General features: G+C 39.7%; 1 protein-coding gene across 4 annotated transcripts in view; it reads left to right on the top strand.

The window, feature by feature from the left end:
- The window catches only part of NUDT13 (nudix hydrolase 13), an 18,195-nt gene extending 1,876 nt beyond the window's left edge, over positions 1 to 16,319 (top strand). The window contains exons 2-9 of one of the 4 annotated variants that reach the window (XM_006090263.3): positions 4,353 to 4,444; positions 8,186 to 8,325; positions 9,509 to 9,643; positions 11,041 to 11,147; positions 11,902 to 12,027; positions 12,163 to 12,274; positions 12,935 to 13,089; positions 14,019 to 16,319. In XM_006090263.3, the coding sequence (XP_006090325.1) occupies positions 4,362 to 4,444; positions 8,186 to 8,325; positions 9,509 to 9,643; positions 11,041 to 11,147; positions 11,902 to 12,027; positions 12,163 to 12,274; positions 12,935 to 13,089; positions 14,019 to 14,219 (1,059 nt within the window). In that variant the 5' untranslated portion in view covers positions 4,353 to 4,361 and the 3' untranslated portion in view covers positions 14,220 to 16,319. Of the gene's footprint in view, positions 1 to 4,352; positions 4,445 to 8,185; positions 8,326 to 9,508; positions 9,644 to 10,015; positions 10,035 to 10,177; positions 10,221 to 11,040; positions 11,148 to 11,901; positions 12,028 to 12,162; positions 12,275 to 12,934; positions 13,090 to 14,018 lie in introns of those variants that run through there. The other 3 variants (XM_006090265.3, XM_014457140.2, XM_023755114.1) reach the window with 3 other exon arrangements.
- Positions 16,320 to 16,336: the final 17 nt, after the last annotated feature.

Raw genomic sequence — 16,336 nt, 5'->3', positions numbered from 1 at the left:
CCCACACACACACAAAGATAGTGAAAAATCACAAATATTTCAGAAAAAGAAAGTAGCAAATTGTTCCTGCACTAGATTTCTTTTTTTTAAAAAAATATATTTTATTGATTTTTTTACAGAGAGGAAGGGAGAGAGATAGAGAGTTAGAAACATCTATGAGAGAGAAACATCGATCAGCCGCCTCCTGCACATCTCCCACTGGGGATGTGCCCGCAAACCAGGTACATGCCCTTGACCGGAATCGAACCCGGGACCTTTCAGTCCGCAGGCCGACGCTCTATCCACTGAGCCAAACCGGTTTCGGCTAGATTTCTGAATAGTATAGGATGAAATTATATTTTCCTCCTAAAACAATCTCACATATCCTCCTGACTGCTAAAATAACCTTTGTTTGTTTGTTTGTTTATACTGAGGTTCTGTCTGAATGACTACTTCACAGAGAAAGACAATACATATAGCAGTTGGTTCCTGTAGTGCACTTTGGTGATCAAATTGTGGAATACACTGCAAATGTACTATAATATTTTAAAAAATTAGAATGGTCAAATGCAGAGTAAAATCACAATTAATGAATGAGCACAGAACATCAGACATTTTACAAAAGGAGAACAAGGACTATTAAATCTGAAAACACTTTCAAGATCTATAGCAGTGGTTCTCAACCTTCCTAATGCCGCGACCCTTTAATACAGTTCCTCATGTTGTGGTGACCCCCAATTTCATTGTTACAAATTGAACATAATTAAAGCATAGTGATTAATCACAAAAACAATATGTAATTATATATGTGTTTTCTGATGGTCTTAGGCGACCTCTGTAAAAGGGTCATTTGACCCCCAAAGGGGTCGCAACCCACAGGTTGAGAACCGCTGGTCTATAGTGATCAAAGAAATAGAAATGTGTTTTTTTAACCGAATGCTATTGAATATTGTTAAGTGCAATAATGTGTAGAAAGACCATTGGTTTTAAAATAAATCTACTTGGGGTAACTTATGTTAAAGAAAGAACTTGAAAATATCAGCACAGAGGCATTTAGGTGGTATTTCTGGTAATTTAAAATCAGAGCAACCTAAATGTCTAAAATCGGGGGAGTGTTTAGCAAAATCAGTGCGAGTATGCTTGAAAGTAATATTATGTAGCCAAAAAAATTATGAAGCTTTTATAAAAACATAGAAAACTGTTTATATCATGTTTCATGAAAGCAAGTTGAAAAAAAAGTGTCCTCTGACTATAAAGATGTAAAAATTATATGTGTACAAAAGACTAGAAAATACATATTAAATTATAAGTTACATTTATGTGATGATATTATGGGTACTCTCACAATTCTGTTTTGCAGATGTCCTGTAAGTAGTGATATTAATCTTGTAATTTAAATGATCTATTTAAAAGAGAAAAATACAGTTAAAACTGAATTTTAAGAAAATCGTTTTTGCTTCTTTGACTTTTAAATAGTCTCTATACTGCTTTTATGTAAGATGTCTATGAAAATTACAAGGAAAAATGAAGTTAAAAAATACATAAGGGCCCATTTAGAAAAGGAATTAGACTTACTCTTTATCTACTCGGCTTATGACTGTACCAGTGAAGGTACAATTCTCTATCAAAAGAAGTCTGTTTTTCCTCTTGATTATTGACATTTTCTTCAAAGCTACATTAAGAACTTGACCATGTTTTCTACAAGCTTTGCAACCCCCATCCCTTGCGTCAGCAGGTCACCCCATGAGTCAGCAGGTCAGGATACTTCACAAGGGGCAGTATTTAGTAGCAGGAAGTAGGCAAAACATCAGGCAGTCAAGTGCAGTGGGCCACACAGATTAGCTGGTAGTCATAACTACAACCAGAAAGCTCTTACACAGTTTTCAGGATTCAAAGAATTTATCAAAGGAATTCCTTTTGGCTCCGGGAGGGTGCGGGAGTTGGGGAATGTGATGAGGTACTTACTAGAATCAGTGGCTTGGAAATAGCCTCATTGTGCAGTTAGTCCCGGGAATTATAATTTATTATACTTTATTTGATTGTAAAGGAGTATGTACACTGGCTAGAATTTTTGTAGTACAGGAATGTATAGAGTAAAAATTACAGGTACCCTTTTCAATCTCTGTCTTCATTCCACTCTACCAAATTAGTCACTGATAACCATTTGATATGTGTACTTCTAGTCACTTTTAAAATATAAGTAAAGGTTGGCTGGCGTGGCTCAGCAGTTGAGTGTCGACCTATGAACCAGGAGGTCATGGTTCAATTCCCGGTCAGGGCACATGCCGGGGTTGCGGGCTCCATCCCCAGTGTGGAGTGTGCAGGAGGCAGCCAATCAGTGATTCTCTCTCATCACTGATGTTTCTCTCTCTCCCTCTCCCTTCCTCTCTGAAATCGATAAAAATATATTTAAATATATAAATAAATACGTATCTAATTTATGTATTCTGGTATGTATATGTATATGCCTTTTCTTTATAAATTAATTAGATGAGGCTAAAACAACCAAAAACTACTTGCTTTTCTTACTTAATATATTCTGAATATATTCCCCTCTTACTACATATATAGCCTTCCACTGTTATTTTAACAGCGGTGTATTATTCCTTTCTGTCATAATTTTCAGTGAACATTCTTATACATAGCCTTTCCTTCTTAGGATAAATTCCTAGAAGTGGAATTTCTAGGTGAAAGGAATGTTTATTACATTCTCAGAGCTGAATATGAGGCAGAAATATTGACTTTAAATACATTTCTTCCAGTAATAACACAAGTCTGATCACTTTAATACTTTCCTAGGGCGCTTTGTAACCCACCTATCACATATTGCCTTCTGTGAAGTTACTTGTTTTCTCTCTCCTGCTAGGGTCCCTTGAGGGCAGGACTTTATCCTGTACATTTTTTGTATTTCTTAACGGCCCTTGCATAAAGTCAGTACTCAGTAAATACTTTGTTGAATGTCATTTGCTAAATATAATTTACCCTTGTCCAGGACAAAGTTAGCCAAAACTGTCCAAGGATTAGTCATCAGCGTTTCGTAATTATGCAACCAAGAAGTAGGCCTAAACTTTAGATGGTCTTCAGTTCTTTAGAACCAAAGTTTGTTTCCCTTGGGCAAAGTTAAAAGTGTGGTTGGTTATTTGACTTGTACTGATTTTTTCATTTCAGTGGAACTTCTTGCCTCTTTTATTGCTAATATGAAATGTACTTCTCATGGGAAATAAAATGCTTACTGATACACAATTTAAAAGGAACCACCTTCTACAGAATTTATTCTTTTCCCCTCCCATTGTATATTCTTAAGATAGAGCATTTTTTCCTCTCACAATGAGATGCAAAAAAATAGAAAATATCTTAGATCCATGTATTGCTATATATATATATATATATATATATATACTATTGATTTCAGAGAGGAAGGGAGAGGGAGATAGGAATGTCAATGATGAAAGAGAAATCATTGGTCAGCTGCCTCCTGCATACTCCCTACTGGGGATCGAACCCGTAACCTGGGCATGTGCCCTTGACTGGAATCAAACCCAGGACCCTTCAGTCTGCAGGCTGACGCTCGCTCTCTCCACTGAGCAAAACCAGCTAGGGCTTTTGCTGCCTTTTGAAATATTTCCCTAATGGCCATGATTTTATATTTTTATTATTTATAGGATTCATCCTGTTTCATATTCTGAGAAATGTGGCTCCATTACTCTAGAGACCCTCCCAGGCTTCCTTGGTCTATCAGAGTCCTGCTAGCTGCTGTAACAAACTTTGAAATGTCAGTGGCTTAATATGGTAGAAGTTAATTTCTCACTCACAAATTGTCCAAGGCTGGGGGGCGGGGGGAGGTTTGGTTGACAGGTGGCTTTTCCCATGGAATGATTCAAGGATGTAATGGTGTGCCATTCTAGAATCTTCCAAACAAGAGGGGAAAAAGAGAATGGAAAAGGCATCCCCACTTCTTAACTGCTCCAGCCACTCACATTCCATTGGTTTTGGCTCTACTTACATGCAAGGGAGGAGAGAAATGTAGGCCTTGGCTCCCCAGCTACCTCCCAGCAACAGTTCCCCAATCTGGAAGGACAGCACCCATTTCTCGTGGATAGCTAGCTGATTCTCATAACAACAGAGTGGGTAGGCAGAACAGGTTTTAATTTTGTAAATTAGGATAAAGGTATTGAAAAGTTAAAATCCCATAGCGAGTTAGTGGTAGAAATGCAATTTACACACCAGATCATCTGACTCCTATTCAGTTTCTCTTTCCTTAATATTTAAAAAGTAATATTATTCTGGCTTAAAGTATAACCCTTTTGGTGATTCATTATTTTAAATTGCAAACTATGATCTTTTTTTTTTTTTTAACTCCTCTTTCCACTAAGGACCTGACAATGTCTCTGTATTGTGGAATTGCTTGCAGGAGAAAATCTTTTTGGTGCTATCGGCTGCTGTCAACCTATGTCGCTAAGACCCGGTGAGTTAACCAACCTAAGCTCTGATTACTCAATCTTTGGCCCATTAAATTATAAAATTCTTAAAATCCTATATTGAGGATTATGGTTATATGATTAAGATGTACATATAAGGATGTTCACTGAGAATTATTTATACTTGGAAAAATTCTAAATAAATTTCCAATAATATCTAAAATACCTGACTTACTTAAATATAAGTTCTAGTAAGACAGGAACTTTGTCTTTTCCACTATGGTAGCCCTAGTACACAAAACAGAACCTGGCACATAGTAGGCACTGAGGCCTCGTTGAATGGCTGAATGAACAGGGGGAAGTTAATTAAATCACAGTACACCCATATGATGGCATTAAAAACTATACTGAATAACAGTTCATGACGTTTCCTGAAAATAAGGTAAATAACTCCAATCCTGGTACCCACCGCCACCAAAGAGCTAAACTTCAGTGGAAGGTAGACTAGAAAAAAGAAATCTACACCAGTACAGGAAAATGATAAATGACTTCTTTGTCTCAGCCTGGGCAAATTTGATATCTATGAACGTGAAATCACTAGCCTGCTCTCATACAGTTTTGGGGTTTAAATTTGCACCATTGATATGGTGTGGTCCAAAGACCCCCTACTGAAGAAATGGATATAAGTAGTATCCTAGACTGATACCTCCGGGGCACCTGGCAGGAGCAAATGCAACCCTCCCAGGGAGGGCACACTCACAACCACTGCTTCTCACGCAGGAAACACTGCCAATGGGAGTGCCCATCCACAACGAAAGGCACACAAGCACAGTATCTTACATGAGCAAGGTGAGGACGCAACAAAATTGCAATACTTGTTTCAGTGTTGTTGGGCATTTAGTTTATTTGCAGTTCTCAAAAAATGATAGAATTATTGACTAGTCTAAAAAGTGAGTATGTTAATGTGATTAAATATATTAAAAATAAAAAATGAGAAAAGAATAAAATTCTATTAATAAGGAATACAGTGTAAAAATGATATGTTTAAGAAAAAAGGCTACAAATTAGTAGGTCTGACTAAATAGACCTACATATGTATAGATACATAATATTAATAAATAGTTTGGAGAATTTCAAGCTGTGAACAGTATTATATCTGAGTGGTGGGGTTCTTAATGATTTCCTTTTTTGAAAAAAATTGATGATTGTATTTCCTGATTTTTATAGAATGACTATTTTTTACTTTTATAATAAGAAAAAAACAGTTTAAGTTTTATCTTAGTTTTATAGTTTCCATGCTATTATAACCAAATGGGGAAAATGAATTTTAAAAAATAGTGTTTCTCATTAAGAAAAATGTAAGAAACTTTTGGACCTCAGTTCGTTCCAGTTCCAGTGAGGCCCCAGGTTTAAGGCCTTAACCTCGGTGTTTTTCTTTTCAGGGTCATTAGGGCAAAGCACAGGTTGTACCACTCGTTCTGTTCTTTTGTGAAGGCAGCTGTGTTTGTTCTATTGTTTCTATTTGGGAACTTCTGAGTGGCGCATGTCTCTCCTTTGACATACATCGAGTCTTTGCCCTGGGAGGCTGCAGCCACTCATATTAAGTTTAAAAATATCACAAGTATTAAAATCTCAGGTTTCCTCTGCTTCTGTCTATAAAGAGATCATTGTAAGCCCTTTCATCACGCAGTCAAAAACGGTTTCTAAAGATGTTGCTTGGGGTGTGTCTATCATTTTGCTTTGTGGTTTTTCATGTTGAGTCAACTCTGCCTACTGGGGTTACACAAGCTCACAGATCCTACAGAAAATATCTGTAAACCTGGTTTCCTGGTTAAGTGACAAATATGCCATATACCCAAGAGTCTGTTTTAGGGCTTTCAACAGGCAAGAATGCATATCCCTAAGGCCCAGAAAGAGAATCCACATTCAGTCCCCCTCCCCTCCCAGAACCCCCACATCATAGGAACATTGATTTGATTCTCAAGGCTCTTATTAAAAGGTTAGACCAGTGGTCGGCAAACTCATTAGTCAACAGAGCCAAATATCAACAGTACAATGATTGAAATTTCTTTTGAGAGCCAATTTTTTTAAACTTAAACTATATAGGTAGGTACATTGTTATTGACTTAATTAGGGTACTCCTAAGGCTTAAGAAGAGCCACACTGAAGGGGCCAAAGAGCCGCATGTGGCTCGAATAAGGCCACCCTTAATGAGGGTACTGGAAAAGCCTAGAACTTGCCACCATATGATTTCTTTTACAATAGAAGCTAATTATAGAATACTAGTGGCCCGGTGCATGAATTCATGCACATTGAAAGGAAATGAATTAGAATATTTTAATATCACTATTCGCCCTTTCTCTATAATAGAAATGTCAACCAAATTCATGATTGACAATGACAGATGGAAACACACGCGTGATTGGCGCGAGAGTTTTATATGTATCATGCATGAGCAAGTGAACTTAGCCTTTTATAGATATAGAACAAACTTGCTTAATTAGACCTGCTTTCTGATTTAGCTAAACTTTTTCCAGCCCAGTGAAGCATCCTAACTTCTCTTTCAGGTAATCGTCAGCAACACAGCAGTAAATATCAACACGAAGCAGATTATTATTGTAGATCACGCAGGGAGAACAAAGGGTAAAATATTTAACTGTAGCAGTGTTTGACTATATTCTGTGCAGTGAGAAAACCTGAAGTCATTTTCAAGGTCCACCATTTCTTACTTCTTTTCAGTTGGGTCAAGTTTCTAAACTTTCTAAATCTCCGTTTTCCGGCTAATGAAAAGAAAATAGGATTTCACCGAGTCTCTTATCTACCTACTCCAGGACTTCTGTGAGGATCAAATGAGATGAGGCATGGGAAAACGCTTCAGAGACATTTGGTTACTGTGTGAAGCGTTTGCATCTGGCTATAAAGCAAGTTGTGTTCCTGGGCCGAAGAAACTGCAAGGGGGCTCGTCATGGCTAGGGAGAGGAAGCCGGGCATTGCTATGTGACATCATTACCCGGATGGAGGGAAGGACACTTAGCATATTAGCCTTTTATATATATAGAGAGAGATTCTCTGTTCTGCATTTTTATTTTGGCTACTGAAAATATTACACTCACTAAATAAGACAAGTAATGGCTTCACTTGGTGCCTTCAGTAAAGATAAGGAGCAAATGGTGTCCACCTGGGAGCTAGATGTTTGAAACAAGGGTGCATGTGCATTGAAGATAAAATTGGCACTTTATCTTCCCTAGATCGAAGGCGAGTTACTGAAGGTATAGTGTTTTTACTCTTTGTCTGCAGTAATGAAGTCTGCTTGCATATCTAGGTATTCTGTGGTTGATGTTTTATCACTGTACTTGTTTTCCTCTCAATCCACTGCATGTAAATTCTTGCTTCACAGTGTAATATGGGCAAAGTGCCTTGAGGTTCAATTCAGTAAATATTTATTACCCTTGAAGTTCAATTCAATACGTATTTATGGAATTGAGCCATAATGACTGGAGACACAGAAGTAAGGCAGACCCTGCCCGTAAGGAGGTCATAGTCTTTTGGGGGAGACAGACAAATGAACAGACAGTACAACGTAAGTGCAACCACAGAAGTGCTGGCAAGGTATGCAATAGGACAAAGGAGGGACTGATGGCCTGCAGCCACCTCGAATCCTTCCCAGAGCAATTCAGTGTGTAAATAAATAAGAGGAAATAAGCGTGGTAGGAGAGGGATGCAGGGACAGGTGAATGCTGCCACGTAACTAAATGTGGTTTTGTAATGCTTTATTTCCCAAAATACAGGTATTTATTTGAACTGAAGGAAGACGATGATGCGTGTAGAAAAGCCCAGCAGACGGGAGCATTTTACCTCTTTCATAACCTGGTTCCTTTGCTTCAGCAATCAGAACATCAGTACCTGCCGCCCCAGCACAGCCTATTAGGTAAGCCCAGAGTGAACCAGTAGAGTAGACCAACCTGTGGCCACTGAGCAGAATTCCGTCCATATTGATCCCTGAGAAGGATCCTCCAAGTTTAGAGTCCAGATTGTCTCAAAGTCCTCTGCCAATTAAATATTTCCTGTATACACCTGTGTCGCCCAGGAAACTGTTAGTGATGGTCTGAACCACTACTGCCTTAAACCAGGGGTAGGCTAAACTGCTGTCCACATTGGAACCCCTTACATTTTGTAAATAAATTTTCATTGGACCACAGCCACGCTGCTTTCACATTATAATGGCAGAGCAGAGGAGTTGACAGAGCTTAAAAGCCTAACAGGTCTTGCCAACCCCTGCCTTGGGCTGGTGATTTCCAGCCTCCATGGAGTTGCACAGTGTCTTACTGGCCAGGATTTGCATTGTGACTTCATTTCTCCTAGAAGGGTCAAAATTAATAGTGAATTAATTAATGTAACTAGAGATATTTAAACTATTGGGATTTGGCTTTCAAGATACTAACTTTCCGTTTTCTGTGATGTCACTATACACTGACTAACTTCTAAATACATTGCCAGTGAATTTCCTTCATGGGTCGGAGACCTGGATAGGTAGCTTCCTGCACCGCAGAAGAATATGAGGATGCCTCGGAGGCACTACACATGTAGAGATGTAGCAACGTTCTGCTGTTTTATGAATAAATAAATCAGTCGTTCATGCACAGGATAGGTTTTCTCCTTATGCAGCACTTACGTTACACATACTGGGATCTCAGATGACTATCCTACTCTGGCCCACAAAAACAGCATAACCTGGAGATTAAAGTATAGAACTGATTTGGTCTCTACCATACTAAATGTGACACATTTTTTTCCATGCCATAAGAAGTTAACTATCACGAATCTTTTGAAGTAGGGGATATACTCTTTCATGATACAATCATAGAGTAATACAGGGCTACGCAGAGAGAATTCTTTTTATAGTCTAAATTCCTCAGATTGCTGATGAGAAAACGGAGGCTTAGAGAGGTTAAATGATTAGACCAAGTTTACATAGCTAATGAGCTGCAGGGCAGCGACTGGAAGCCAGGTGTACCTACTTCAAGCTGGAGTGTCTGCTCTCCGGTAAGTTTAAGATGGCTCTGCTGGTTTAATTAAAACTCTTGTTTTTTTTCCCTTCTTTTGTTTCTTAGAGTTGGAAAAGCTCCTGGCTAGGTTTGGACAGGATGCACAAAGAATAGAAGATTCTGTGCTGATTGGATGCTCCGAACAGCATGAAGCATGGTTTGCTCTGGATCTAGGTCTAAATAGCTCCTCTTCTGTCAATGGTACACATTTTTCCTAATGGGTATTTCCCTGTGGTTCTCAGACTTTGTGATTTTACTTGAGAGTAAAATAAAATTTAAAAATTTTGGAATACAGAAATATTATCAACTTTGTATTTTAAGTTAGAACATAAAAAGGCACTACCATCGCCCAGCTGGCGTGGCTCGTGGTTGAGGGGCGACCTATGAACCAGGAGGTGATGGTTCGATTCCCGGTCAGGGCACATGCCTCAGTTGCGGCTCGATCCCCAGTGCAGAAGGTAGCCGATCAATGATTCTTTCTCATTGACGTTTCTCTCTCTCTCTCCCTTGCCCCTCCTCTCTGGAAAAGAAACAAAAACCCACTACCATCTACTATCAAATAAAGGAATTTTAATACTTTCTAAGGTAGATGGTGAGTACAAAGATGTTCATTGTATTATTCTCTGTCCCTTTATACATTTAATGTCATACGTATTTCATAAGAAACGATTTTAAATTTATGACATCATTTTTGTATCTCTTATCAATGCAAATGAATAAACATGTTACCTTGAAGTCGCTCTGGGTCTTCAGACCTGCATTTGGGAACCAGTTTGCTGTAGGCTCATGGCTCCTATCAGGCCTTTCTTCTCTCTTCAGGGTGTGGATGCGAATGTAATGATGCTGGGTGGGGTTCAGAGAGTTTAGAGGTCCCATTTCATCTTTTTTCCAGGGAGACTGTGTGGCTAGTACAACTGTTCTTATTGCCTGAAGACAATCTTGTGAAATAGCACTATGCTGTTTCCCAAATTTGCCTGAATATGAGAATCACCTGGTACTTGTTAAAAAATAAAGATTTCTGGCCTCACTCACCTGCTGTTCAGAATCTCCACGTGGGGGCTTGAAAGCCTGTATATAAAGGGTGTCCCCCCAAAATGTATACACAATAACAGCTAATTTCTATCACATTTTGAAAATGAAATGTATTCTAATAAACACTGCCTTTATAATTATTCAAAGTGTGTATACATTTTGGGGGGACACACTTTGAATAATTATAAAGGCAGTGTTTATTAGAATACATTTCATTTTCCAAATGTGAACTATCAGCTGTTAAAGTGTGTATACTTTTTTGGGGACACTCTATATATTGATTTTAGAGAAACATCGATTTGTTGTCCCATTTATTTATGCATTCATTGGTTGATTCTTGTATGTGCCCTGACCGGGGATTGAACCCAAAACCTTGGTGTATCGGGGATGACGCTCTAACCAAGTGAGCTACCCGGCCAGGGCTGAGAATCTGTATATTTTTTATTTTTCCTAGTTGAGTCTTATTAGGCGAGTTTGGGAAACACTGTTCTAACAGATATACTTGAGGAGGGGCCCTGAGGCAGTTTGACATTTGTTTCATTTCATTCTCTTTTCTAACTTCCTAGCTTCCTTACAGAAACCTGAAATGGAGACGGAGCTCAAGGGGTCTTTCATTGAGCTGCGGAAGGCTCTCTTTCGGCTGAACATGAAGGATGCCTCCTTGCTGTCCACGGTAGGTGCCGATTCCTCAGTTCGTAGGAAATAGTGAAGCAGTGCGTAAGGGCAAATGCATGCACAAGCGAGAGCCACGCTCGATTTCTTCCTTTGCAGATTCTAGCTCTTCCTACAAACCGTGGCAGGACAGTGTGCTGTGGGGAGAGTGCTTGTTCCTTTCTGTCGCCCTGTCTTTGGCAGGATTGCCACCAGGAACACGTTCCCCTCAGGACATGCCGATCTGTGGTATCTATCAACCTCCTAAACATGTTCAGTGACCCACAGCATGTCACATGCATTTTATTTTTCCTATGAGAAATTATTTTTTATTGCTTTGACTCATCCTCACAGCTTTACACTTCACTTGCTAAAGGGCTTTTGATTATCCATTTAATTTAGAGATATCTCTAAACATTTTTTATTTGCAAAAACATCCCAACTTTATTGAGGAGGAATACATGTTGGAATGTTTCATATTGGAAATGTTTTATTTTTAAACTGGGTCATAGGTACATGGAGTGTTTAATACTTTATATATTACATATTTTTAAAATAATTCATAATATACTTGAACTATACTTTCTTTTATTCATGTTTCAGATGATGGAGGACTATGTTCAATAGTTCCCTTATTTTCAAGTTTAGACAGTTAATAAACCATTTAGAATAGGGGAACTGAAAAGGCACTGGCATTTCCCCCTGAGTTGCCCAGCACTGTCCTAGATGAGCCCCACATTCCCTAATCGAAACCACGCCCACCTTCGCACTCCTAGGCGCAGGCTCTCCTCCGCTGGCATGATGCGCATCAGTTCTGCAGCAGAAGTGGGCAGCCCACCAAAAAGAATGCGGCTGGCAGCAAGCGTGTGTGCCCTTCCAATAAGATCATCTATTACCCGCAGGTGAGTCCACGAAGCTGTGCGGCTGTCCCGGGGATGGAGGCTGTACGATACAAGGCTTTCCTTAGTGATTCATCCCTCCATCCTCCTGCCAGGCGCCATAGCCCGACTGCCTAAGTTGCCATCCCCTTTTCCTAGATGGCTCCCGTGGTGATCACTCTGGTGTCAGATGGGACCCGATGCCTGCTTGCCCGCCAGAGTTCCTTTCCCAAGGGAATGTATTCTGCCCTGGCGGGTTTCTGTGACATAGGTAAGGAGTTTAGAGACACGACAGCATATCGATAGTAGTTATTTCTCTGTGTTGCTGTCACAGTGCTTGGAGCCTCAAGCACCTTCTTCCCTGTCATGTCAAGAAAACGACCCCTGGCATTATAAATTCCCAATATTTTACAGGCAAACTTTCAAACATGCAGCATAGTTGAAAGAACTATACAGTGAAAACCCATACACTCACCACCTAGATTCTATAATCTCTTATATTTACTTTATCACATATCTGTCCATCCATCGATCCTCCTTATTTTTTGATGCACAGATTGCAGACAGTACACTTCTCCCTAAATATTTCAGCATGCATAATATTAACTAGAATTAGTTTTCTCAGTCTATTGGGGTAAAATTTGCAAATGGTGATATGTCGCATTAGAATTTTATGAAAACTGACAGCAGCAGTAACCACTCCCACTGCCCCTCTATTTTGTGTTATAACTACCCTAGTAGGGTTAAGTATTGCAGTTCAACACCCAACTCTAGAGTTGATTCCTATTGTTGGAGAGACTCAGAGATTTCAGGCTCTCCCAAGAGTATTTTCATTGAAGCCTTGGGGCCAGTTTTGCGCTCGTTCACGAATGGGCATCTGTATCACCCCTCCTGCTGCAGGGCTGTCCTGAATTAATCTGAGTGCTTGTAGGTGAAACTCTGGAAGAGGCTGTCCAGCGAGAAGTTGCAGAAGAGGTGGGATTGGAGGTGGACAGACTGCAGTACTCTGCATCCCAGCACTGGCCCTTCCCCAATAGCTCACTCATGATTGCTTGTCATGCAATTGTGAAACCAGGGCAGACAGAGGTAAGTGCTGCCTCCCGAATGCTCTGATATTTCCTTTGCCTCATCTAAGCTTGTCAGTAGGTACTTAAACAACGTCTAGTTTAACACTGTCTAGATTGTACAAAGATGCATAAGAAATGATTTATATCCTTAAGGAATTTTCAATCTCGTAAGAAAAGAATCACCATGAAAACTGGGAGTGCCAACATGGTCACCGTCCTTCCTTGTACATATCTCAGTCACGAGACAACTTACCTTTCATCATCAGGACTTAACAGAGCATCTTGCATAGATTAGGCACATCATATATCAAATTTAATTATTGATTTCAAGATTGATCTTATTGCTCAAGTCAATCAGGATGTTGAGCACTGATAATAATTATTATCATTACATAATAATAATGATTATAGGGACTTCTGGTTGAAAGGCACTTATCCAACCTCATCTTCTACAGCATCCCTTACAGGTGGCATTGTGGTCCCTATCTACCAAGTCTGTCTATTGTGTTTTGGTTTCTATGGAATGAATACTATCTAATCTGCCTCAGCTTCCTGTGGATTCAGTTTGTACTACTTTTCTCCTTGCAAAGATACAATGATTTTGATTATCATTAAAGAAGAGAAATATTTGTATGTTTATACAAGCAATTGAGGCACAAAGCAAAACAAGTATTATTCATAATTTACCCCTCTATGCTAACCACTCTTAATATTTTAGTATTTGTACTTCTGGGTTTTTACTATTAAAAATATATTTAACTCTCATCTCTGATGTATGCCTCTTTTGCTGCTGGGCAATATCTAGAATTGATTTGTCCCCAGCCTATGGATCCCAGGTAATACCTTCTAAGATAGCTCAGTTCTAGAACTGTTTTCTCACCTTTGGCCATAGAATTCTAACTTTTGTAGCTCCCAATCTTACATTCTGTTTTTCCTTATGTCTTTCAGATCCAGGTGAACTTGAAAGAACTAGAAGCAGCTGCCTGGTTTAGTCATGATGAGGTGGTCGCAGCCCTGAAGAGAAACCACCCATATGCTCAGCAACAGGATGGGACTTTCCCGTTCTGGTTGCCCCCCAAGTTAGCCATCGCCCACCAGCTGATCAGGGAGTGGGTGGAAAAACCGGCCTGCCCCGCCCTGCCTGCTTAGCTCAGATCGCCTAGGTCCCTCCTCAGCGTCCTGGGGGGAGGGAGGGCACATCAAAGATCTGCTGAAAAGGGGAAGGTGACAAAAGGCCATACCCAACCAAATTCATAGTAAGGCAGAGAAGGTGAGCCTCCAGCAAGACTCCTCTACCGGCAGAGTTAATGAAAGAAGTTCCTACTCCTAGGCAACGAATGAGATGGCAATTGTCAAAATCAGAGGGAAGGTGAAGCTTTACTTTAGATGTGGGCCCTTGTTTACCCATTTTCTCCGAGGCCTTGGGGGTAAACATCTTTTGGCATGTGGCTTGTTAATGCTGGGTTTATATCTAACTGCCAAAATGTGCCTGGTGTAATTTTGGTTAAAACTTTTCTCTGAGTACTGAAAATATGTAGCAAATCTCAACCCACTGAATTACTTTTTGTCCTCATAGAATTAAGACAAATAGCACAACCTAACATTTTTGAAATCATGTGCAGGTAATTATTTTGTTCATGGTAGTTAAATAGAAGTCCTGTTTCTTTAAGTCACCTTAAAGAAAAGGTAATGTGGAAGGTGGGAGCTAAGGTCTCCCCAAGGTCCTCTGTAATAAATCAGGTGCAATGAGGTTCTGTTGACATAACTGCATCCCAATGGGCCGCAAGACAGTAAGTCTTTTTTTGCTGTTACTTGCTCAGTTTGTAACGTAAGGAAGTGATTATCACTTTGCCATTTGTTTCCCTAAGTGTAAAATGGTTGCTGCTATTTGCATATCCAGTAAGTGTTGTAACTTAAACTAAGGGATTAGTGAGGATGAACCATTTCTTGAGTTTAATGGGATAAACTAAATTTAGGAATTCTCATCATTCATATATGCCATTTTATACCTTGTCATAGGGAAGAAGAATTTATCTGAAGGAAATAAAATAAATTTATGTACCTCTGTTTAGATGTATTTTTCTGTCTTATGAAGAGAGGAAATTGCAGAAAGTGAGAATCTGGAGGGGGCGGGAGAAAAGGAATCTCTGTATTAGTGTGACAGGTGTTTAAGTCCAGGTACCAAGCTGTGGAACAGTTGAAGCAATGTGCAGAAGAAACGCTGTCAGAGGCCAGTTTGAAAAGAATGGATGTCTGGGGAAAGAGCTGTATCCTCAGATGATTTCAGGCACTACCTTGTGATTAAATACATGAGTGCCAGAAAACCTAGGATGTGCCAGAGTTCCATAGGACAAAGAAAAAGAGCTTCTAGAACTAGAAAAGTTAAAGCACTGACTCTCCTATTGAAACCAAAAGCTTATTGCTGTCACCGTTGCCAGCAAACCATCATTGCTTTGGAAATCCAAGTACCTTCGTCAGGAAAGGGCGAGGGATAGTATGAGATGGGACTTGCTTGTCCTGCTAGATTGGCAGCTTGCGCTGACCTGAGCTGAACCCAGCAGGCAGACGGGAAAAGCACTCTCGAAAGAGAGGTCCCGAGATTTCCCCATATCTTGCAGTCAGAAGAAAACAGTTCAGGGTCCATGTGTATTACCGTCTCCCAATCTTTTCTATCTCTATGTGGGTGTGTTTGTGAGCACATGTGTACACATCCCTGGTCTGAAAATACAGGATAGGAAGGGGAGGGTGCGTGTTTCTCAAATGTACCATGGAGTAACTGTTTGCTTTTGGATTAAAGTGTTGTTTTGGAAAAGAAAAGATGAGAGTGGCTAACAGGAGGAGCTGCACCATTGAACTTTGTTTCCCAGCAATGAGTGGGAAGAGAGCTTTGCTTTTCAGAACTCCAAGGATATCTGAAAGTTGAGGCAAAAGAGGACAAGGTTAGGATACTGCAATTGACATAAATAGAAGGAACTTTGGTACAGGGCTTACCTTGGCTGGAGAATATTTATGTGGCAATTAATGATGAAGGTGCTAAGGATAAAAAGAACCCACTGGGTCTATGAAGTAGGATAGTAAAAACAAGTTAAACATTAAAATCAGTGTATTTGTCACCAGAGTGAGCCTGGCTCAAGGTCATTCCTGGTAACTGGAATAAAAAAGCAACTCATTCATTCCTTATTTTTTACTATCTTCCTTTCTCTACCCAACATTTAGTCCTCAATAAAAATAAACAATGTTCTAAACATGGACTATGTGAATGTCAT

The sequence above is a fragment of the Myotis lucifugus genome, unplaced genomic scaffold, assembly GCF_000147115.1.
Source record: "Myotis lucifugus unplaced genomic scaffold, Myoluc2.0 scaffold_69, whole genome shotgun sequence".
NCBI classification, from domain to species: Eukaryota; Metazoa; Chordata; class Mammalia; order Chiroptera; family Vespertilionidae; genus Myotis; species Myotis lucifugus.
This window is presented reverse-complemented; position numbering and strand designations above follow the sequence as displayed.